The sequence below is a fragment of the Cantharellus anzutake genome, assembly GCF_015039405.1.
Source record: "Cantharellus anzutake strain C23 chromosome Unknown EI90scaffold_4, whole genome shotgun sequence".
Classification (NCBI taxonomy): Eukaryota; Fungi; Basidiomycota; class Agaricomycetes; order Cantharellales; family Hydnaceae; genus Cantharellus; species Cantharellus anzutake.
The window spans coordinates 942,054-965,180 of record NW_024066954.1 but is presented as its reverse complement, the minus strand read 5'-3'; the positions used below and the strand labels follow the sequence as shown (position 1 = coordinate 965,180).

The following is a 23,127-nucleotide window of genomic DNA, read 5'->3' as shown; positions in this document are numbered from 1 at the left end:
TGATCAGCATCATCATGTGTGCCGTGCAGGCATGGGGCTGGGGAGGGTGATGGCCCAAAGCAGCATGCGGACTTCGGGGTAAGTGACCCAAGAGTATGCAATTCCATTAGCATGCAACAAGTTCTGATCAGATAATGTCTCAACACAGGCAGTTCGTATAACGGATGCTTGCTGGGTCGTTGTCATTGCGTTGGAGGGAGTGCGAGACAGATTGATTATGCTGTTCTAGTTTGAGCCATTGACGTCAAGGACAAGCAGCTCAGACACCCATTCGAACTTAGCCTCGACACTCGGCACATATCCCCCAACATGCACTCTTCGACTGTTCAGCGTCTACTGCCTACCATCAGCCCAACGTCACCTTACGCTATCCACTCCGACAATACCCATGACCGCACTATCTATCTCTCCTTCGGGAACCCGCTCGTTTCATCCCAATTACATATTCACTTTCCTATCGCTGCCTGTACCCTTAGGAGGCTCCTCTCACTCGATCCTTCCACCAAACCTAACGAATCATTCCTCCCTCCATTTCCTCTTCCGTTCCTTCTCTTATCTAGCTCTAACTCATAGGACCTTCGTGGAGTTTCCACAAAGGAACAGAAAAGCAGGGGGATACGGCGAAAGGAATCGCGGAGACAAGGATAGGTTCTTTGACCATTTTGTGGGTGTTTCTTCCCCCCATCGTTATGTATTCAAGTGATGATCCCATTCCCATATTCCCTTCTGCCATGCAAAACAATAACTGATCTCCCTCAGGTTGCTCGAGATAGTTTACCTGCACCTAAAATGTAGACAATAGACCTGCTGTTTCAAATCTTAATCTTCCATCATTTTGCATGTCAGGATCAACCACCGATCGGAAAAGATCTGCCATAAAATTCAGACTTCTACATCATCCGATGCAGACGCATCCCCGGCTTCATGTATATACATATCATATTAACTTGATCATTCCCGGACTCTTAAATTTTCCATCTATTTCTTAGAAAGACGCACCAGCGCTCACCCGGACCTGGCGCATCGAATCAGCAATATTGAGGAATGTTTGCGCCAATTGAATCTATATGCTCGTCAGTTTTGCAGCACGGGACGGGGTACACTACGCACGGAATCAATGGCGTAATGTGAGCCGCAGGGAATATCACTCAATGTCCTTGGTGATGCATTTCCGTATATCTTTGCTGCAATGGCTGCCATATAGTCGAGAACAGCAGAGTGCGATCTGGCTCCGAAGAAAACGGTGTGGAATGACAGAGGTTGACTATGATGCGGATCAAATAATTGTCAGGGGACCCGACGTTGACCAATACTGACCCTAAAGAAACAGCCATATTACAGATCGAACGGACCTCTTCCGATGGTGCAGGGGCTTCGCCGTCGGACAAGAAAACAACAACCGGAGCCCTGAAAATCAGTATATCAGTGTTGAGAGTCAACATTTGACCATAAAACGTTGATGAACCTATCTGCGCTCCAATTGAGCTCCATGACTCTCTGAGCTTCTCTCATCGCAGCAGCAAAATCCGTTCCTCTACCAGGACTCACAGCTAGGAGAGGTTCCAAGAGTGCGTCGGCGCCTCGGGCAATGTCGTTGTCAACTATGGTCTGTAGACGGATCTTCCATGAAAACCTAATGAAAGAAGTCGGGAAGACTTACAGTAGCGGTTGACGAAAATACGATTACTGAGTACGCATCGTGCCTTACAACTCCCGGTACGGCACCTGCACGAGCCGTCCAGAAACTATAAACAGCAGAGAGTACAGCACCATATCTATTGTTGTTGCGACGGGTGATCCGGCTAGTCGCTGCCTGTCCAGCAAGTGGAAGTCGATCCCCATTGGACATGGATGACGATGAGTCCAACACGAATATCCTGCGTGATGGAGTGAGTCTGTAAAGACAGCACTGCGGCGAAAGAGTTTCCCATACACATGGTAAGTAGCCTGGTAAAGCCCCGGGTTTTTGCAGTTGAACGAATGACCGTCCCGAGAGGTGTACCCTGTAGTACTCCGAGTATTTGGCTCATGGAACATGGGAAGGATACAGTAAGAACGTTGTGGCCTGGTATTCCCGGTGGCTTTATGTTCGTCACCTAGATATACATTGAGCTAATGTTTCCTCCATTCACTATCCGCGATTTACGAACCAATGCATTCCGAATCACTAAGGTAAAGGTGAGATCACGAAGTGAGTGAAAAATGCTAACATACCACTTGGAGAAATCATCTTGGAGATCTTGAGGGTAAGGATCTACGGATTTCATTAGAGACTGGAATTCGAATACCAATTCATCAAAGTCACCTCGAAAACCTAAATCATTGGACCGGAGGCTCAGAGGTTCAGAAGTGGAGGATATCGGTAAAACTGGCTCATCGTGTACCTGTTCGTGCCCAACACAAAGCATGCGTAATCCAGTCTTTATCCCTCTTTGGTTCTGGATTCATTCTTGAAATGATATGTTCCACTGTGTCATCGACACAACGTTCACCTTCCTGGGCACGGCAGAAGTCAATGTGCGCGTGCCGACCCAACTCTTTGCAGGACATATTGCAATACATCGGAGCACCGGAGTCGCCTGTACTGAACTTCCTACTAGCAATCTCCCGAACGGCAGAATCGTCTCCCTCAAAACTCCAGCAGGTTTGTTCCATGTTACCGTGCGTAGTGCTATGCGACCCACGATGATCTTTGAATTCTGAGTTAGTCTGAATTTTCACACATCAAATCTTGGGCCAACCTATAGCAAGATTACAGAAATAAGAGCAAAAGGGACAACGAGCCTCGCAGAAGTGGAACTCAACTCCATTCGCTGTATGACTGTGCACTCCGTCATGTCCCAATCTGTTCTTGGGGATACGGACAGCGCAGGGGAGCTTGTTCGCAATTTGAGTGTACTGCGAAGATCGTCGAGAATCAGAATACAACCCAATCTATATCGCCACGTACCTTCGTATACTGAAAAGTCTCGTTGCGGCCGACGAATGTGGTCTCGATAGAGCGGGGAGCAGAGTCAATTTTGCATATTCCCCGTGATCCGCAATACTCTTTGCAATCATGTTCTTGCCTTGACACTATATTAGTCACAATCACGATTTCAAGGATTAACGAACCCGCAGAGGTGAATTGCACCGTTCTGAAGTGGATGGATATGTGATTCCACCGAACACAGACGACTACAGAGTCGGCATTTAGCTGGACACGTTATCCTGTTTTCACACTGGTGGGAGTCGTGTTCATCGCGGCTACAATGTAGATCTCATTAACGCCGGGGGCATCATAGCTCGTGGAATCCCATACCAATCGATTGCGCAGGGTTTCGAGCATAACGGTGAACCATCTTGCTCGATCAAACCGAGACGACAAGGTTCACCGCAGAAGTGGATGCGCGTAGAGCATAGATGGACGGCATCTTGGTGTCCGACGGGCTAGGAACAACGATATATATTAATCCCCTTGCCTCAGATTAAGCAATGACACTTGCTTTTGTACAGGCATGTTGGCATCCCCTTCTATCCTGCAGATAACAGGGTTCACTGCACACGTGCTGAGTCACGTCGCATCTTCACACAGATCAGTGGCCTAGCCACTCGGTGGCGTGTTCAAAAGAACGCTCACATATGACTGCCATCATGACCAGCTCTGTCTGGAATTTGAGGAGAATCATCATGGGAAAGCTACGTTGACTCACCTCATGCCACAAAGTTTTTCCTGGGTCCCGGATCCACATTCATCACACATCAAAGCACAGCGATGGTCAGTGGTGCAATCGTGTTCGCTCAAATGGTGCTTGGACAGGATACATTTGAGGTTGCAGTTGTTGCAGTTGACTCCACACAGATCTACACCCGCAAAGAGTTCCAGTGAAAGTTGACTGAAATGGCGATAAAGCAGCTGAATGTCGATTTGTTCGGAGAATCTGGTTGTATTTGAGCTAATCCATCTCCTGACATACTCTATTCGCTCCTCCGCTTGCCAGTGCAAAACCTTTGCAAGCGAGTTAAACCACTCTGAATCCGGGACGCGTTGACGCATGGCTGTGATGGCAGCAGTGCCCTGTCGCCGCAATTTGACCAGGAGTTCATCTCTGACCTCGGAATCTTTCATAAGGAAGTCAAGGTAAAAATGATTTTGAATGGTTGCTTCGGACTGAATTTCTTCATCGGTATCTAGATTCTGTCGGACAGGCTTAACCATATAGAGCGGAATATTCTGTTTCTTCCTACCTTGAGATAGCTGTCCATGTTTCTAACCTCCGTGATACCATATGCTAGGGCATTTGGCAAAAGACTCTGAAGAAGCTGAGCGCGGTGCGAGGCGAGAGCGTCTGGACATCCATCAAGCGTGGAATTAGAGTTTGTCCAGAAAAGAAAAAAAAAGAGCGCACTATCAAGAGCTCCCCAATCGCTCGCCTAATAATTAAATCTTCAGCGGAAATAGCACCGAGCGCAGGAGTTATCACCACTGACCCTCAACTTCGCCATCAGGACCTTCATCCGTTCCAAAAATACGGACGCGGTCCCATGAGATGAATCTTGGGCATCAAGCAGTTTTTTTAGATTCTTCATCGAAGTGTAGAACTTTGGAGATTGTATAACGGGCCATGGAAGGATAACAAGTTCTCCACAGTGCAATCTGGATATGAAGTTCCTCTCCTTTTCTTCATGAACGATTTTCTGGAACTTAAGCTGGAATCTGATTTTTGCCGAAAACAATGGACTTATTCTGAAGTGAGCTGGAAAAGCACCAAGTCACTCACTCTCGGACAATTTCTTCTGTATCAGAAGCAACAACATCCTGACAATGCATCAAAGCGTGAGTGGGAGAGAAATTGCATGATGAGGGCGAAATTAACTTTAATTATAATTGCCAGAGTTGACTGGAAAAGTCCAGGATTTTCGGACGGTTCAAATTGCGCTGCTGATGCTTGGAAGCTCTGGAGAAACTTGAACAAATGGAATCGGAAAGGCGGATTACCGTCCCCACCATGAATAGTTCTAAGAGCACAGCAACATTGCTCCATCACTTACAACACTGACATGCATAAAGATGAATTGACATACCAGTAACATCTCGTGAGAGCACGAAATTATTCCGGAACAATACCTTAAGATAGCCTTGAGGTCAGCAATGATTCGAGGATGGATTGAGGCAGGATTGGTCACCAAATTAGAAAGCGCCACATTGAATAAAACCAGTAGCATATCCTCTTGCGAGGTCCTTTCAATAGAATGTATTGCTACAAACGGTTCATTGACAACGTATCGCTCCACCGAAGGTCACTGCATGGGCCCACCTTCGAAATCAAGGCTCACAATCAAATTCGTATCGGTTGGCGTTGCGGACAACCATACGCCTTCGGTGCACCGCATTGCCGATCCAGCGAATGACGTGTCCACAAAGTGATTTAGGGCATAACTCTTCCCTACGGATTGCTCGCCTAGAACAGATACATTACCGACCATCCGATCAGTGAAAGACACACAAGAACATGCCCATAGAAGAGACGACTTTCACGGGCTGATGTATGTTGAGTTTAGATGGAGGTCAATTGGTGCGTAAGACTCGAGCACGCACCTTCGAAGCCATGTAGGTCCTAAATATACTTTCGTACCATCCAATGGATATACTACAACAAAAATGTAAGGCAATCGTCAGAGGTTGATGGAAAGGGACCATACCTGTCCGCAATGGCTGATATATCGGCACCAAGCAATTGCTGCTCGAATGCAGGAGATGAGATACCATCTTTGAGTGGCGTAAAACGGTTGGAAGTGGCAACAGCAATATGAATCGGTATTAAGCAGATAAGATCGACAATCCACTTTCCAGTGAAGTATGTGGTGATTGCCGAAGGAATAGACTTGCGCAGGGACGGGCTTGGGGTGTGCCGAACGTCAATGGCAATCAATTTACTATCCGTTGGCTTTCGCGTTCCATCCTCGAATGAGCGAATCATCTGTGAAAAGTAGGATCGTAAAAGGTGAATGGGGATAGAGCTGCTTCCTGCCGTGAAGGAGATAGAAGGCGGGTGACGAATCTTGAATGAAGGACTTCTGCTTATTACAGATACAACAGGAAACTTGGTCCAAACCCCAGCATGACAGTCAATTAGTGAATTGTGACGCGATTCCCTTTTTCGATCGGTCTTGACTTTTCCACAAGCACGGAAAGTAAACTCGCCGGCCTTATTCGCGATCTCTAAGCGAATTCCACTGAGCTGTCTTGTCTCCTCTTTTATAGCCATTAAGTAGGCGTTTTTCCGCGTAACAAATGAGGTGATGGTGGTTGAAGTCGATACAAAAGCATGGGGAAGCTGCAGTGAGATGCCTTGGGACCCATTACCCCCAAAAGATGCTGTGTGGTACGCCACAGTCTGCACTGTGCCCGAATCGGTTGGTACCGAGATAAAGATGCATGAGCCATCTGGACTGGAACAGACATCTGTCGGAGGGGAATCCAACTTCAAAAATGCTGGCCTGGCATGAGGCAGTTAGTAAACTAATCGAAGTAAATTAGAGGGAAGGTCTACTTGAATTGTTCCTGCTCGAAAGAGTATATTCTTGCATATCCCGAGTCCTCAATGAGAAGCATTTCATCATGACCGCTTATGAAACACATTTTGAGAAATTTGGCCTCAGCACCAGAGCCCATCATTAAGCGTCGGAGGTCGATCGGAGAGCCGCGTAAATGGAGACCGGAATATGAGGCGTCAATTGCATAAACACAGAGATGACACTTGGCCTATCACGTCAAGTCAGCATCCAGTGGTGTCAGACGAGCAGTACCGCCGACCCACATCCATCAATGCCACTAATTTCCTTGGCTCATTAACGGAAAACAAGAAATCCTCTCCAATCCGTTCCGAGTTGAACACCCGTTTGCATGTTCGAGCATCCAACATAGCGGGTATCCGGGCCTCATCATCAAGATAAATGGAAATTCTTCCGGTTGAAGAGTCACGGTCCTCCACAACCACGATACATTTAGAACCCTCCAGAAGCTGAACATGCCTAAGGCGATGTCAGCACACTGAACAAAACCTGATTTGTTCACCGACCTTAGTCTGGAAGTGGCCGGCACCCTGAAGCAGATGGAATGTGCCCTAGGATGGAAAACAGGGCGCGGCACAACTGAACTGTCCACAGTAAGTTCCTGGGTGTCTTCAGTCATCAATCCAAGTAGGTGTAGTGTGTGCTCAAAATGCGCAGGCTCGTGCTTCAGCTGCATAGACGTGAATTTGAAACCTGGGACCAAGGAAAGATATGCAGGCGTTCAGTCAGCTGATCAGAGTCACCATGCCTCATTTCACGTACTGCTGCATTTGTGGTGACCACCATTGAGAGCGATATCGTGGACCCATAGTTGAAGACTTCTACAGAAACTAGTTAGTGATGGCAAAGGTTCCTAGGACATAAGTACGCACCCGGTGCCCTTCGCCTTGCTTTCATCGTTGATTCGGTCTCTAAGTTGCAGCAGCAGCTTACATCTTTTCTCTTGGGATTTGAGACGATATTCGGTATCTATGCCACACTTCCATTGCTGGAAAAATGCAGCTGACTCCGACTGGGCCAGTTTCCGAGATTCGGAATCCATGGAACGCAGGAGCCAATTTAATGCCTTGTTGCAAAGCTTGGTCACAGACAAGTCGAGTGTTCCGCCATAATCTTCATTGTGTATGCGTCGGATGAATTCAGGATCACTCATGGGAGCTGTCTCGTGCCTCTGAGGCCGACGCGCTTTTAAGAAACCAGTACGACGCCCAACTGTCGAAGTGATGGAGGCGACAAGCCTTGTTGGCAACAGGGCACTGCCTCCTGACGGAGTTGGCTCCTCGAGGATGGTAGACTTTACACTGTCCCAGTTGGTCCCGGTCAAAATAGCGGTGTCGAGCCTCTGTAGTTCATTGGGGCTGACCTCGGTTTTGCGAAACTTGAGGGCTTCGACAGAGGCCATGAAGCGGCGTTTGAGATCCTGGAAGCCGGGTTCGATAATGGAGTTAAACGTGAGCAGATCGAAGACACCATCCTTCAGGGGCGATAGATGATGTACAACAACGTCATCTGGGCCTATAGTGTAAGGCAAAAAGTGAGACGGTCAGAAGGATCGGTCAATGTTCTGTTGGGCAACTAAAGCACAAACTGGCTGTTACCTCGATACGTGACGTCTTGTATTTGTGATACCAACTCCACTTCGAACGGCCTGTTATTAATTGGAGTAAAGTGCCAGTCATGTAGCTGGAAAACCTCACTCCTTACGGATACATATTCACTAAATGCTGCACGAGCTGGTTCGAAATGTGATGTTCCAGCCTTTGTGTATCACTGGCAAGAGCCTCTTCGGCCCCAGCACAAAGTGACTGGAATTCCTGCTGCACCATGAGCTCTTCTCGCCTCTTGGTTTCCTTGTAGTCTTCGCAAAGTGACTTAAAATGGTTCTCCAAGCCATTTTCGATGAGAATTTCCAGTGCTTCAACACGAAGATCATCAGCTAATCGAATAGAGTTCCCATTGTCTCTGAGGGTGTGTCCAAAATCAGCGTTTTCACTGGCAGGGACAGTGCGACATACGTGAGCTTTTTCTGAAGGGCCATGCCGCTGATGTGTGCGGTGATCTTTTTAGGGTTGCGGCGTTGAGGAATAAACTCCGTTACTAGCAAGGCCTGGCGCGTGTCACCCAACACCACTCGCGGCTTCAAGAGCACATCCAGTTCTCCAGCATGTTGAGGATCTGGATCTACCGTAGATAACAACTCAGAGGAAATGGGGATCTGGTCCAGAACGAGTAAGTCGGAAACATGACGGCCATAAATCTGCGTAATCAGACCTCAAAGCCTTCATGTACTTTCACACTTTCTTCTTGTTCAACAGTTTTCTGGACGACAAACTGAAAAACTAGGTCATCATCGCTCTCGTCTGAGTCGGGAACCTCTCCCTCAGCAATATTTGCAGCATCCCCATCCCACACAATGCTGTCGGCGTGCTCCTTGGAAAGAAGCGCGACTAATTGGTTGCTCAATTGGCCTAAGTAACTGAGGCAAACCGAATAAACGTGACCATTCACCCATGTCATGCACGACCTGGAGAACTTACTGCATGAAGGTCGTGCGATTTCTAGTGATGTCTCCTACAGCGTCGTCATCCCAGGTATTTTCCTCGGGCCAATAGAGAAGGAAGGCAGGCTGCACCAAACCTGCGTCAAGGTCCATAGAATGCTCCCTCTGTTGGGTAAGGCCATCAAGTATTAGATATATTCCCGTTCTTAAATAGGGACCCGGAGGAACTCCATTAAGAGGCAATGGCATCAGAAGTTCTTTGGCACTAGGATCGGGAAGGAAGTAAAAGGATTGGTCAGTCAATAAAGAAATAGGACAAGAACATACGTAGGTGTGTCGATAGCATTCACTTCCTCAAGGAATTCAACTATACGGGATTTGCTGCCGTAGATTCCGACAGGCTTGAGCAGAACTTCATCGAGCGCAGCAAAATTGATCTTCCGGGCATGTCAAGCTCTGTCGCAAAAGAAGGCTGAGTACTCACATTTGTCATCGATTCGAAGGCTCCAGGGCGGAGAACGTCTATCAGGTTTCGAAGGGAATCTTGGGGGATGACGACTTTATCAACCAGTCCATTACTCCCTTGCTCAGTGAAAAGGGCTAGCAAGCGGTATGCGCCCTTTATTTTAGGGAGTAAATCCTCCTCTGGCGACTGCTGTGACGACATAGAAACTGAATATAAGCAGCGGCGATGCTGGGCCTAGTATCAAAATGCAAGAGTGACGGTGCTTGTAGACAGACTCTTAGTCGTGAGGAATTGATGGAGAGAATCTGCTTTAATGCGGATGTGTTCGAATAGAGACTGGTAGCCTACCCCGGATGTATGCGGCTCGTCAGGTACCAATACCGATAGGATACAGAGCGTTAATGTGCAAGGAACTTCAGGCGGGCGTAGGGGTAGCGATTGACTGCGGTAGGCTGCCTCACACTTAACCAAGCGTTTCGACGCACCACGTGCCTCAGCCCTCGAACGATCGCATTAAGTAATATATCCAGCTCCTCTGAAGCACCGCCGAAATTGACATTCAAGCGTCATCCCATCAGCTCTCTATTAGGATGTTAGCGATTTACGCTAGCGTTTTACGCTCAGTCAATCGTTGTTGAACTAATTAGATTGGAACTAATTACCTAGCGTTTTACGCTAGGGCACATGAGGGTACATGAGTGACAAGATAAATGTGTGGTAAAAGCGCAGTCTCACCTCAGTCAATCGTTGTTGAACTGAGGGAGACGAAAGTGAAAAAATTGTTCACTGCTTTTATAAGCAGTCGCCTCAATGGCGCACTGACTTTGGCAGCAGGAATACCAAGAAAGGAAATATAGCGCCGCTAGCTCAACATCACATTGTGAGTTGGCCACAGCGCACTATAACTCCCAAGAAAACCAAGATTTCAACACTCTCAGATAAACAGAGTGCACAAACATCATCAGACTGGCCCGAATTACCGCTCATCGAACGTGGGAAGATGTGCTGACATAAGGAACCTGAAGCCAAAAACGGAGTTTTAAGGTGCCGATTCCCGACATCATCCCGTGTCATTTGCCTAAGCCATCTTATATATGTAAATTGCTCACCCGGTGTCGTGAACCATCGCACACCGTAAACCCATATTCGGCATTGCCCAAACTAGCCCTAGCATGTCATCGATCACGACCACCCCGAAAGGTGTGCAAGCTGTGCTCGGCCTAGCGACGGTTGTGACTTACATGTTGACATCACCATATGGATTGCCCGGACGTGATCCCGCATCCCAGCACTCGTTGGTGTCATAGGTGGATCTGGATTGTACAAACTAAACAATCTGGCACCCATGTTAGTATTCTTCGTTTTCTCCATGTTCATCTGGTCCCTCTCACCTGCCATGCCTAAATGCAGTGAGGAAGTTAACCCTGAAACCGTAAGCTAGTCATCGAGGAAAAGGAGGTTGTTTGCATTGATTCATGGATATCAGCCATGGGGCTATCCCTCCTCGCCCATAACAATTGCTGAGCTTCCTACCGGACATCGCGTTGCTTTCCTGGCGCGTCATGGGACCGCGCACTCGATCTCTCCATCGACAGTCCCCTCTCGAGCCAACATCGCCGCTTTACGTTCGCTTGGGATCCGCGCAATTTTGGCCTTCAGTGCCGTGGGATCTCTCCGGGAAGAAATCCGTCCCGGAGATTTCATTATTCCATCACAGATCATTGATCGCACGAAAGGAATACGGAAAGCTAGCTTCTTTGACGAGACGAGCGTCGTCGCACACGCTATGTTTGGAGATCCCTTTGATAAAGAATTATCTAACTTCGTCGGGCCCCTCGTCAAAGAAGCGATCGAAGGGGATGGCAGTGCTCCGGAAAAACAGTTACACACGGACAAAACAGTGGTCTGCATGGAAGGTCCACAGTTCTCCACTCGCGCGGAGAGCCTCATGTACCGAGCATGGGGAGGCGATATCATCAACATGAGCGTCCTGCCAGAGGCTAAGCTAGCGAGAGAGGCTGAGCTCAGGTTAGTCGCCAAACCATCACCGTTAGCAGTGATACTTGACTTTACCGCAATCAGCTACACGCTCATTGCGACAGCCACTGATTATGATGCCTGGCGTGCGGGCTATGAGCCTGTGACTGTCGCGGAAGTCGTGAAGACTCTGCATGATAACGCCGAAACGTCCCGGAAAGTGATCGCCACTATCTTAGGCCATGTTCATGACGTGGTAGAAAGAGGGACTCTTTTGAAGAGCGCTGAGGGCGCAATGAGATACTCCATGGTGACGCCTAAGAATCATCAAAACCCAGAGGATAAGCTGAAGCTGAAGTTCATTTTGCCACAGTACTTTAGCTAGAAGCTAGATTTCGAATCAGTGTACCCGATGTAGAAACGTTGCAGATATTAGTGTAGGGTTCAAACGTGTTATATCGTTATCTTTGTTCATTACACTAGCGTTGCAGAACAAAACGTTTCGATATTTTCAAGGTTGTCAGGGCCAATGGGGGTTCAAATATTCAGTTGGATTTGCTCATATGCCATGTATGTGGATGCTAAGGCTGTGTGTATTTTTTCTTGGATATCGATGTACGCTATGACCCGACTCACTGCTAAGTTGAGCCTGCGGCATCGTATTACTCTACCTTTGGTCGTCTTGCTACCAGGCTTGTATATATACTCTGTTCAGAGCACTTGCTTGCAAACCAGGAATTTTTTTTTTTTTTACGTCGTTCCTCAGTTCACGTATAAGGGAACCAGCTTTTGCCTTATAAAACATACCACACTGACTTAGGTATCCTAGTACGTTCTACGCTAGTTTCTCATAGAGTGTGCTAATGACTCGTAGACCAGCTGTAGATCCGATCGTCCCCGACTTCCCGATCGACACGATCCATACAGTCCCTATACACCAAAGCGAGTGGCTTGTCCCTCGCTTTTGTTATCAACTAGCTAGGTTACTGGGACTATTACTAGCGCTGACGCGCGTCTCATGTGACAGACCAGTCCTCCCCCAACCCCCAATATTTGCTTCATATATCATCTGACTTGCCACGATAGTCAATCCGCAGATGGCCAGCGCGTCGGCCCGACAGCGAATGCAGAGAAACAACTGGAGGTTGTCCATTATGTGATTGAAGGGAAAGCATGCCGTGTTGAACCGCGATAAGGACAGGTGGCGGGAGGGTAATAAGCTTGCATCCGGATTTTGATAAATGTGTCTGCTGGATTGGTAATGGGTGAACGTTAGCCATTCATTTTGGCAAGAATGACTCGAACCTTCCAATGGTAGCGATGACAGAAGCAATTACAATCTTTCAGAGTTCAAAGTCCCTCGTGCTCTTTCCTTTAGCTTGAGAATTGGGGACGAGATTCAACAAACACTTATCGCAAGTTCCACTGGCTCCCCTTTGAACGCCTCATATGTCACCAGTCGGATCGTTGAATATGCATGTGCGGCGGACGCGTTGGTCGCGCAATGACTGCTGTTGTTGTCAGCGAACTCATGCAGTGGATACACCCTGTGTCAGCAAGGTAGGAGAAACCGGTTATTATTATCTACAGGTGACTCGTAAATCCTACACTCCCGAAGGCTTGGTAGGCCTAGAGTGCCAGCCACATGTCCCGCCTTGCAGTGTGGCTAGGTCACCACACTAATCTGATGATATCGATCCGATAGGCATGGTTTGCGTTGTTGTTACCAATATTCCTGTGGATGTATGAAGGTTAGGTGCGATTCCGTCTCCAAAAGCTGCATCCGCCCCATTGGCTACCAATGTCTCGCGGACAGTGGCCATGAACGCGTCGGCCTCAGTTGCACAGGTAGTGTGACATACTTGTCGCATCAACGACCAACCAAGTTAACTGGGCCGGGCAGTTGCGGCTCATTGGGGTCAGAATGGTTCACGGTGAAGTCGCCTCATGAAGGGACTCACTGTTAGCGGCCATAGCTCCGAGAAACCGGGCAGAAAACCCACAATTGTGATTATCACCGGATCACAGTGGGACGATGGCACGCGAGCGATTTTATTGCAGCGATTGCGTAGTGAATGTACCTGATGTAGCGCTGACGCCGATTAGTGCATCTTAGTGGTGGGAACGGGCGGTTGCCCACACATCGGCGACTCGTTGAAGAATGAACCGAAAGCCAAGCGTGGAAACTAGTGTCCATGACAGACTGAGATAGTGGCGATAAATCCTCAGACGTTGCAGACAGGCCGAAATCAAATTACCGCCGAGCCTATGGCACAACCTCTTTCTTATCTTTGAATTTGAATACCGGGTGAGGTAGTCGTTATTCGGCTGCCCACACTCACGTGTCGAATTTCCACCTCAATTGCCCAAACGTAGATCCTTACTCAGCATCGTCCAAACTCTCCGGATTAGACCTAACATGTCATCGATCATCCCAAAAGGTTCGCAAGTTGTTAGACCTAGTGACAGCTGTGGCCTAAATACTATCATACTATATCGATGATCTGGATGTGATCGCGCTTCCTAGTACTCGTTGGTATCATAGGTGGATCCGGGTTACACAAGCTAGACAGTTTGACATTCATGTTCGTATTCCTCGGTTTCTATATTTTTCTAAGCTCCGTACCCCTCACCTATCACGCCCAAATGCAGTGAGGAAGTCAACCCTGAAACTGTAAGCTGATTATCAAGGAAGTTGTTCACATTGACCCACACATACCAGCCATGGGGTTATCCCTCTTCGCCCATAACCATTGCTGAGGCTCCTGCGGGACATCGTATTGCATTCCTGTCGCGTCATGGAGCCACTCAGTCAATTTCCCCATCGGCAGTCCCCTCTCGAGCAAATATCGCCGCTTTACGATCGCTTGGGATCCGCGCAATTTTGGCCTTCAGCGCTGTGGGATCTCTCCGGGAAGAAATCCGTCCCGGAGATTTTATCATCCCATCACAAATCATCGATCGCACGAAAGGAACACGGAAAGCTAGCTTTTTTGATGACACAAACGTCGTTGCCCACGCTATGTTTGGAGATCCCTTTGATAAAGAATTATCTGAATTTGTCGAGACCCTTGTTAAAGAAGCAATCAAAGGGGATGGGAATGCACATGAAAGGCAGTTGCACATAGGCAAAACAGTGGTGTGTATGGAGGGTCCACAGTTCTCGACTCGCGCGGAGAGCCTCATGTACCGGGCATGGGGAGGCGACATTATCAACATGAGCGTGCTGCCAGAGGCCAAGCTGGCGAGGGAGGCTGAGCTCAGGTTAGTCACCGAGCGATCACAATTTGCAGTAGTAATTGACTTTACCGCAATCAGCTACACGCTCATTGCGTCGGCCACTGATTATGACGCTTGGCGCGCGGGCTATGAGCCTGTGACTGTCGCAGAAGTTGTGAAGACTCTGCGTGGTAACGCCGAAACGTCCCGCAAAGTAATCGCTACCATCGCAGGTCATGTCCATGATATGGTGGAAAGTGGGACTGTATTGAAGAGCGCGGTAGGCGCAATGAGATACTCCATCGTGACCCCTAGGGATTACCAAACACAAGAAGATAGGGAGAAGCTCAAGTTCGTTCTGCCGCAGTACTTTAACTAGATTCAAAGTCTGTAAACAAGTAAAACTAGATTGATGTTAATCTAGAATCCAAACGCGTGCCTCATTACCACTGTCCGGCTGCCACCGGGCGTGGTATGGTATAGTCTAGAGTGGCTTTACGCCAGCGAACTAATGATAAAACGACGCGCCGTCAGGGTCGAAGAAATATCAGGGGATCAAACGCACCAGTCGGATCTGCTCGTATATCATGTATGTGACTACTGTGTGTGTGCCAAGCTAACGGTGTTACATAGACTAGTGAGTAAACTGTATCTGGCCTTTCTAAGGCTACTTACTCTTGCCCAACACATTGTAAATCCCTTGTAGAGTGCCAATGGCCCTTCGTGGCAAAGTATGGAATTAACACATGCGAGGATCGACCGATTATACAAACCCATGGAATCGTTCATTAGCCGAACTTTAATAACATCTTGATGACATGAACGTTCCGAACGAATTGCGATATCGAGAGCACTCACCTACGGGATTAGATGCCAGTGAAACCACCAATCTAGCACAATAATGATGTATCAGTAAATCCCCGAATCGTGAATAATGTTATAGTTACCCGGCGATGCTGCTGCACACGAAATGAGCCAACCAGCCCTCTCTGACCAACTGCTTGGACTTCAATACTTGCTTTGTATGATCATATGCTGGCATCTGACTTGCCGCAACAGTCCATCCACGGATGACTGTCGGAAAAACTCCCCGGTAGAGAAAGCGAAGACCAGCGATAACGGATGGAGGCTGCCCATTGTGTGAAGCTTCGTTGTAAATTGAGGAGAAAGCGTGCCGCATTGAGTGATAAGGATAGGTGGCTGGAGGATAATAAGCTTGCATCCGGATTTTAACGAGGTCTGTTGGATTGGCAATGGCACTGCAGGCGTATATCAGCCGAACGTATGTTCCCCATTGGGTTTGGCAGGAATGACTCGTACCTCCCAATGGTGCCAGCTATGACGGAAGCAGTTACTTTCAAAGGCAACCCCTCGGGGTCAAAAGTTTCTCGCGTCCGTTCCTTTAACCTGGGAAGTTGGGGACCGATTTCAACAGAGAGGAAGTCCCACTAACTCGTCTTTGAAAACCTCATATGTCCCGAGGCGGGTTGTTGAATACGTGCCCTCGCGAGCTGCGGACGCACTGGTTCCCTTCATGAGGCTCATGAGACCCTCATCACGGGCCATCCGGGATCCAACAGCCCACAATGACCTGGCGTCTAGATGTGGTCCAGTTAACGTGAGGGGTTGTCAATGCGAAAGATACATTACAATGCCTATCCAATTGCTGCCGAACCTTTCACACCATTCGCGAGGCACTGAAGGTGAATGGGGCGGACGTAGATGAAGGCATAAGTATAAACTAACTTTTATGATATCGACAGGATTGGTGACAACAGCGCTAACCATACCTATCACATCATTAGTGAACATCGCAAAGTAGGAGACGTGGCCTGTACCCCAGGCTCGCTAAGCCTTCGGGGGCTACAGATGGTCCTCACATACTCACTGGCAACCCCAGCTCCAAAAAATTGGACTGCAAACTGAAAACTGCGATCATCACTGAGCCACAGTGGAACGATGGCACGCGAACGATCATGAATTGGTGCGTACGAGCCAACTACTGATCGCATGACGGGTGCACGCGTTTCAGTGCCGACGCCGTTTGGTCCGTCTTGAACATCACGCTTCTGCGAAGGGTTACTCATCTTGCGGTGGCACAAGAACTCTTGTGTTGAAAAATGAATTGGAAGCCCATCGTGGGAACTAGGTCCATGAGAAGTTGAGGAATGCTGTTATAGTGAAACGGGATACTAGCGTGGATAGTATTTTAGTCAGAGAGGGTTTGGAGTATAAGATGTGACTCGGGAGTGCATTGCGCAACGCCTGCAGAGAAAGATGTTACGAGGGACGTGACGTTTGCTTCCTAAAGGGTGTGTGTCCACCTAGAGACATTAGGTTGAAGCAGCCTCCATAGATGTCACGCGTCCATGGCTCGGATTTACCAGAAAAAATCCCTGCTGGAGGGATCGACTGACGAAACCCCATGAGAGCGGACCAACTTCCATTTTTGGAAAGCGAACAACGTGACATATCCTCAATGGGTTACGTCGTTGACCACACTGGGCGCTTCCGCGAGCAAGTGAAAGAACTCGCTCGTGTCTATCCTCCAAAACCGAGGGCAGATAGAGGGAAGCATCTTGGCGCACCTGAAAACGCGAAGGCAGCACGGGGTCAGGACGTGTACCTACCAGAAGCCTACTCGATTGTCAGTCTCCTAGCTTGTTGCGTCGCTGCGCAGTGACTTACGCAAGGAAGAATAGCTTGGCCATATCCACTCATTATCGGGACTGCTCTATGGCATAAGAAAAGCTTATTTGAATGTCGATGTTTCGGCCAAATTTCGGGAGCCAACACGCCAGTTCGACCTATCAAGCGGGTCACATTCCTGGGCGGACATCCGTCACCTATCTAATGAGGAAAGAGATCAGATAGATCTCCAGGCACGTATTATTATTTCTCAATGTGCAGAGAGGGTTTCCCGCCTTGAAAAGCTCGAAGCAGGTGAGTTACACCGTCGAGTCACAAATAGTCTACCACTTTCGCCTGATCAACGTACGACCGTCCGCAGCTCGAGTACAGAGCGCCTCGCGGAGCGCTGTGAACTCGCTCACAAAATTCCTTCCTTCCCTGATATCCTTGGGTGATCCTTTCGCGGATCTCGTTGCCGCCCATCGTTCAAATATCACATGGTATCTCACCCGCCGCCTTACTGAGCTCAGTCAGTCTCAGAAAGAGATGCAGGAGGAGCGGATACGACGACAATTGGACCGCTCTCGGACACTTGGGTCGATCGCGTCTGTCGAACACACTAAAGCTGCGGCAATAAGAGATGTTTATGCTTCTATGGGATCGTCATCTTCCAATGTTCCCTCGTCACACATCCCAGTAACCGCAGTGGACTATATTGAATCCGACACCGATGACGATGCTGACATTGAACTCACCCAATCGCAAATACTGCAGTTCGAGGAGGAAAACTCTGCGATCCTCAAATCCATGGAGGACACCTTGCAGAGCGTCCAGCTAGCCGAATCTCGTCTACTGGAAATCAGCGCTTTACAAACAGAGCTTGTCGTGCAGCTGGCTCGACAGACCGAAATGGTTGATACGTTATATGATGAAGCTATGACTACGCAAACTCAAGTGGAGAAAGGCAATGTTCAACTAAAGCAAGCGAGAGAGAGAGGACGGAATTCGAGGAAATGGATCCTGCTTTTTATTCTTATGGCGACATTCGCATTACTGTTCTTACATTTGTATGACTGAAACTCGTTTGCAAAGTCAGATTCCAGATGTGTATGATTTATTGACCATTAGAGAAGATTCACTATTGAATACCTGCGTATGATACTACTAATACATCATGGACTTGCACATTTATCCCTTTCCATGACTATGGGGTTGTCAGATCCGCTACAATCTGATTTAATGGCACTGACTCGTCGGTTGGCTCACTCGAGAAATTGTGCAATAGCGGAGTGCCGACACTGTCTAAAACGTCAGTTACCAAACGACCGGTCTCTCGTGGAAGATCCTCTATGTTTTGAATATGTGCGTCAGTCATCGACCACACATACCTGTGAAAATGTTAATGAGGATGCTTAGAAAATGAAGAGTAAACCCACCACCCAGTTCCCAACGCGAGTCCAACACTCACGGCAATGGAGAGGATGTCTAGAATTTTGACGCCCGTGGAGAGGGCCTTTCGGTGCGTTCCATCGGACAGATCGGCAACCTGCGAGCCGATGAAGACGGCGAGAAATATTTTTGGGGAAAGGCACCTAACAACTGTTTGTGCGCATGGTCCTATCTCAACGAAAGTCTGCAAAGACCTACAGCGTCGCAAAGACGAATTGCCACAACCGAACGCTCTCAATGGAAGCAAAGAATGCATTAGAGTAGACCCAAGGAAGTGGGCAAAGCCGAATGAGGACGATCAATGGCAGGCCTTTCGCATCCTATGCCACGCAGGCTCGTTATAGCTGACGCACATCACCGCGGCGGATACGATACGCACGATGACCTGCTCCATTGCTTGCCATTTCTTACTCTGCTTCGCCCACGCTTTTACACGCCGTCTAAATGTGGCTCGCAGTAGCAAGAATGACGCAGCCGACCCAATAACGGCTGCAGGGATAGCTATTAAACACCCTCTGGCGCCAAAAGCAAATCCGCAAATCGAATTAATGGCTGTATGTCCAAGGAGTGGAGGGAAAGAGACAATGACTGGATGAATGAAACGAAGGGTCAGTTTCACGGACGTAGTGAGCGTTCTATGAGTGCACGAGGAACTCACTAGCGATGGCAAAGAGAATGAGCCATCCATACGGCATGTTGTGAAGTCTCTGGGCAATGTCATACAGCGTTTGAAATAAACCTGCTGGCCCGATAAAAATAAGGACCCCAACTATGGCGGCATGGAGAAATGCGAGAAACTACACGAAAGCCTACAACATGACCTTCAGGATGCGATATGCAGCAGAAGTGAGACCTAGGCCAGTGGGGCCCTGCCTAAGTAAGACCCACCTTGCCCCGCAGGCCCAGTTTGCAGTAGCGATTATAGGTCTGTGAATAAACCTGCTTGAAAAAAATCACAACTTTTCTGAAAACGGAAGAGAGTCCGGATTCTGTGATCATCACCCGTAATAACGAGTCTGGCGGAGTGATTCTCTTTTCCGCAGCCTCGTGACGACGTGGCAGTTGGAGCTATCCAGATACAAGGTAGGAGGACGAGTGTGTAGCAGGTGACCTCGGGGATCTTATTCCATAGAGGCTGGTCACCTGCCTAAAGGCTAAGTGTTGACATGTGTTTGGGACGATCTGTCATTCTCAAATTCAAATCACTGGGCCAGTCTCGTTCTCAACATCCAATGTTCACATCATCCCTACTCTGGGTTCATAGAGCGTATTACGCTCTAAAATCTAACATCACTGGACCTTAAGGTCCTAGCCAAGCAGGAGAAACCTTGAAACATTCATCGCTGGAGTTAGCGCAGTTTTGTTGCGCCTAACTAGAGTCTCAAACCTGCAGGCGATGGCACCCCTTCAGTGTCAGTATTGAACTGCTGCACTTTTGTGACAGACGCGGGGAAAATGATAACAACATGAAGCGCCTCAGCAAAACACTTGACTCCCCCGTATTGGATTGTAGCATGGCCCCCTTTCACCGGTCGACGAGTAAAGGACCTAGATTTCCGTTGGCTTCATGCCAGGACCACCTACGTGACCTGCCACAAATGATCTTCCCCATGTAAATGATGAACCGCAACAATCTATCTATAGAACGGGGCGCTGGATAGGCTCGGTACGCAACGGATCCATAGCTGGTTAACATTAGTTGTGATTTGATGGAGGAACCAGATTAATATAACTTGTATTCGGTAGACATAGCCCACATGTCTATTATTCTTCTTGTCTGCTACCCTCTGATGGGATCCGGTGATTTTTTCACGTTTATTTGCAATAAGGGTCCGTTCATGCTGAATTTGAGGACATGACCTGGCGACCCGGTATCTGGTAAGCACAACCAACATAGAAAACTGGGATGTAGTACTGAATAGACACGTAGAACCAGCAGGGGATGTGATAACAGGAAACAGAGAACCAACCAAATCACGCGAGCACCCCATGTCGGGGCTGTCTTCAGGCTACAACACCCTCTGCATGAATACAAGAGAGCTTTCTATGAGGTGAGCGTCAATTCATAGCTTCTGTGCAGGCATTGCTGGGCACTGGGAGAAACGCCGAGAGGATCAATGCAGGCATGTTCGCTTCGAGGTTTTCCTTCAGTAGTCAACCCACGGATAGTGTCATTATGAGTAAACTGTTTGGGACCTCAAGTCGGAAAGGCAAGTTAGAAAGTGACAGGTTGACCTATGCATGGGATGCCAAGCATGGCGGAGTGGGAGCCAAGTGGGGCGGGCAAGGTCAACATCTCCTGTTAAAGGACGCCGTATCGTTTAGGGAGTGAAGCCGGCGACACTGTTCCAGATTGCAGTAGCAAGGTACAAGACGCCTATGACCCCCATTAGCACCCTCCGAAGTTAATCCACTAAGCTCTTTGGTCCCACAAATCTTATTCCGTGCAGAAGTGGGCTATCTCAACATGGTGAAATTTAGGGGCGATGGCGAAAGTGCAAAAAGGGGGCCTTCCTCTGTCTCAGTGCATCTGTATCAGAATGGGTTCGGGCAATCTTGACTGTGGCAGGCTAGACCACTAGGAGAAAATAACCTTCAAAGTTGAGCAGGCTTCCACTTTCAAGGCTGGATTCGTTAGAGTAGAGGAGATGAATTCTATAAGAATGGGTGTGACTTCGAGCTGACTGCAATGCGGGAGCGGAGGTCGAAGTCTCCCAGGAAGCTGATCTGTTCAAGGTTATGACGGGAAGCGAGGCAAAGGGCAGGAATTCTTCGTAAGGCGTATGGAAGGAATGAACATGTAGCAGCACCCGCCTTTTCAAGACGCGGCTTGCCGGGTTATAATGTAAAACAGTCAGATGTGATGCCAAACATGGGAACCTTGGAGTAAAGGGCTTCAAAAGCGAAGATGGGCACCAAGTATTAAGAGCCTCCCAATCCATTTGGCGAATGATCTACCACTGCAACAATCTTCCGATACCACTTGACTCTGTGTCGGAAGCATTGCTGTGATTATTCTGGAGCCGTTGATGGGGGGTTAATTTCTAGTTCTTCACGGGCCCTCAAGGCCTCGTATGTCTCATTTTCGCCTTCAAAGGCTGCATGGGGCACAACCCCCTGTTGCTGCGTGACTGAGCCATGGATCAGGTAAACATAAGGCCCGGACTTAATTGGAGGAGTAGTCTGGTATCCAATGGGAAGAGTGCATCGAGTACCTACAGACCGAAATTTTCAGCGAACCAGCACCGCACCTTCATGTTGTTATACCTCACATGTATACCTGTATTGGAGTTCTAGACTGTTGTCCCTGCATCGTGGGCTTCAGCGCAGAATAAGCGATTTAGATTTTCAAATTTGGCACCTTTTGATGAAAATGGGGTCAGAGATGTTCACATTAAGTTTGAATATTTGAGCTTTGGTTTGCCCCTCGACCCCCTGTGCTCTTAGAATCAGCGCTCCATCCGTCTTTCTTCGGGGTAGAAGAGTGATATCCTTGTCGATAACAAGCTAAAGAGCAAACTTTGATTATTCAAATTGGTCCCAAACCAGCATATGCTTACTGCGAACTCCCCACAGAGACAATAATATACCTTCAGTGATGCAGATGCGCTTTCAGTTGGGACTGCGTCGGTAGAGGTCGAAACGGCACTGCGAGAGACAATCTTTGGCATTTCTTACTGGAGGTCCTGAGCTGATACACTGGGAGGTGTTCTGTGATGCTGCTCGTGAGCGCCAAGGGCAAAAGGTCTCGGAATAAATACATGAAAATAAAGTAGAAAATAGACAATGACTCTGAGTGCCACATTCCCTGGGTACGAATGCACCACCTTGTGCAATAGCGGTGATGTTTTTTGGCGTAAGTCTGCGCGATGAATGTCCCCACTCCAGTTGCAGTCGCGTCACCGCAGGGTGTAGTTAATCGTTAGCAACTTGCGCAAAGTTGGGTCGGGCGCTACTGCCCGAACCTGCACGGACCGCAGCAGACGAGCTTGATTCTTCCACGTAACTTGTATGTGCCTCTGATATGCTCGGTGTCGCGCCCTAGAGTTGCACTCTTGTCCGAGGATGCGAATGTGCTCAGTTAGCCGTGTCACACGCGGCACGAGCGGAACAACTCCGATTTCAGACCGTAGGGGTTCCTTATTGACAGCATGATCCCTCAGTAAATAATGACTATCTATCAGTTACTGGCACTGGCACTCCTGGTCTTCGTCGTCTCCTAGATGATCTTCCACTGTGACAAATAGCATACGAAAATACTGGTGTTTACATCTGGGAAACATAAGTGTTGGTTCTTCTTGGACTGGGACGTCTCGTGCCAGCGTCTTTG

General features: G+C 48.4%; 9 protein-coding genes across 9 annotated transcripts; 3 read left to right on the top strand and 6 right to left on the bottom strand.

The window, feature by feature from the left end:
* Window positions 1-985: 985 nt before the first annotated feature.
* On the bottom strand, window positions 986-1,602 carry EI90DRAFT_2904852 (uncharacterized protein; the record flags this gene model as incomplete). The annotated part of the gene is made up of 4 exons (XM_039054182.1): window positions 986-1,063; window positions 1,111-1,264; window positions 1,318-1,407; window positions 1,466-1,602. Coding segments are annotated over 4 exons (459 nt in total), but the record flags the coding sequence as incomplete, so codon positions are not given.
* A 6-nt stretch (window positions 1,603-1,608) lies between these two features.
* Window positions 1,609-6,752, bottom strand: EI90DRAFT_1728411 (uncharacterized protein). The gene is made up of 26 exons (XM_039052083.1): window positions 6,534-6,752; window positions 5,683-6,480; window positions 5,579-5,630; window positions 5,497-5,521; window positions 5,298-5,441; window positions 5,167-5,240; window positions 5,065-5,107; window positions 4,988-4,998; window positions 4,857-4,937; window positions 4,761-4,798; window positions 4,471-4,696; window positions 4,389-4,413; window positions 4,255-4,328; window positions 3,693-4,189; window positions 3,620-3,643; window positions 3,486-3,564; window positions 3,302-3,429; window positions 3,115-3,246; window positions 2,951-3,068; window positions 2,742-2,877; window positions 2,493-2,690; window positions 2,385-2,438; window positions 2,306-2,314; window positions 2,215-2,254; window positions 2,151-2,167; window positions 1,609-2,096 (listed from the first exon to the last, which is right to left on the bottom strand). Exons 1-26 carry the CDS (start codon window positions 6,656-6,658, stop codon window positions 1,705-1,707), a joined length of 3,540 nt encoding a protein of 1,179 aa, XP_038922304.1. The 5' UTR covers window positions 6,659-6,752; the 3' UTR covers window positions 1,609-1,704.
* A 1,312-nt stretch (window positions 6,753-8,064) lies between these two features.
* EI90DRAFT_1729010 (uncharacterized protein) lies at window positions 8,065-9,957 on the bottom strand. Its single transcript, XM_039052084.1, has 7 exons — window positions 9,540-9,957; window positions 9,383-9,492; window positions 9,093-9,320; window positions 8,827-9,031; window positions 8,571-8,770; window positions 8,154-8,517; window positions 8,065-8,070 (listed from the first exon to the last, which is right to left on the bottom strand). The coding sequence occupies exons 1-6, from the start codon at window positions 9,720-9,722 to the stop codon at window positions 8,256-8,258; spliced, it is 1,188 nt and encodes a 395-aa protein (XP_038922303.1). The 5' UTR covers window positions 9,723-9,957; the 3' UTR covers window positions 8,065-8,070; window positions 8,154-8,255.
* Window positions 9,958-10,693: 736 nt separating this feature from the next.
* On the top strand, window positions 10,694-11,883 carry EI90DRAFT_3143712 (Methylthioadenosine phosphorylase; the record flags this gene model as incomplete). Its single annotated transcript, XM_039065047.1, has 5 exons — window positions 10,694-10,721; window positions 10,811-10,868; window positions 10,932-10,953; window positions 11,008-11,549; window positions 11,604-11,883. The coding sequence occupies 5 exons, from the start codon at window positions 10,694-10,696 to the stop codon at window positions 11,881-11,883; spliced, it is 930 nt and encodes a 309-aa protein (XP_038922302.1).
* Window positions 11,884-13,864: 1,981 nt separating this feature from the next.
* EI90DRAFT_2965721 (uncharacterized protein) lies at window positions 13,865-15,196 on the top strand. The gene is made up of 5 exons (XM_039055538.1): window positions 13,865-13,939; window positions 14,026-14,083; window positions 14,151-14,172; window positions 14,221-14,762; window positions 14,817-15,196. The coding sequence occupies exons 1-5, from the start codon at window positions 13,918-13,920 to the stop codon at window positions 15,094-15,096; spliced, it is 924 nt and encodes a 307-aa protein (XP_038922301.1). The 5' UTR covers window positions 13,865-13,917; the 3' UTR covers window positions 15,097-15,196.
* Window positions 15,197-15,264: 68 nt separating this feature from the next.
* Window positions 15,265-16,346, bottom strand: EI90DRAFT_2905368 (mitochondrial carrier domain-containing protein; the record flags this gene model as incomplete). The annotated part of the gene is made up of 6 exons (XM_039054202.1): window positions 15,265-15,333; window positions 15,393-15,526; window positions 15,576-15,607; window positions 15,665-15,976; window positions 16,038-16,124; window positions 16,171-16,346. Coding segments are annotated over 6 exons (810 nt in total), but the record flags the coding sequence as incomplete, so codon positions are not given.
* An 836-nt stretch (window positions 16,347-17,182) lies between these two features.
* EI90DRAFT_2989133 (uncharacterized protein) lies at window positions 17,183-18,534 on the top strand. Its single transcript, XM_039056058.1, has 3 exons — window positions 17,183-17,364; window positions 17,420-17,660; window positions 17,728-18,534. The coding sequence occupies exons 1-3, from the start codon at window positions 17,197-17,199 to the stop codon at window positions 18,423-18,425; spliced, it is 1,107 nt and encodes a 368-aa protein (XP_038922299.1). The 5' UTR covers window positions 17,183-17,196; the 3' UTR covers window positions 18,426-18,534.
* An 18-nt stretch (window positions 18,535-18,552) lies between these two features.
* EI90DRAFT_3143709 (uncharacterized protein) lies at window positions 18,553-20,924 on the bottom strand (the record flags this gene model as incomplete). The annotated part of the gene is made up of 7 exons (XM_039065046.1): window positions 18,553-18,736; window positions 18,785-18,940; window positions 18,996-19,117; window positions 19,147-19,385; window positions 19,456-19,594; window positions 19,619-19,685; window positions 20,902-20,924. 7 exons carry the CDS (start codon window positions 20,922-20,924, stop codon window positions 18,553-18,555), a joined length of 930 nt encoding a protein of 309 aa, XP_038922298.1.
* A 545-nt stretch (window positions 20,925-21,469) lies between these two features.
* Window positions 21,470-22,598, bottom strand: EI90DRAFT_1727103 (uncharacterized protein). The gene is made up of 4 exons (XM_039052079.1): window positions 22,358-22,598; window positions 22,159-22,304; window positions 22,070-22,104; window positions 21,470-22,012 (listed from the first exon to the last, which is right to left on the bottom strand). Exons 1-4 carry the CDS (start codon window positions 22,466-22,468, stop codon window positions 21,810-21,812), a joined length of 495 nt encoding a protein of 164 aa, XP_038922297.1. The 5' UTR covers window positions 22,469-22,598; the 3' UTR covers window positions 21,470-21,809.
* Between the last annotated feature and the right edge of the window lie 529 nt (window positions 22,599-23,127).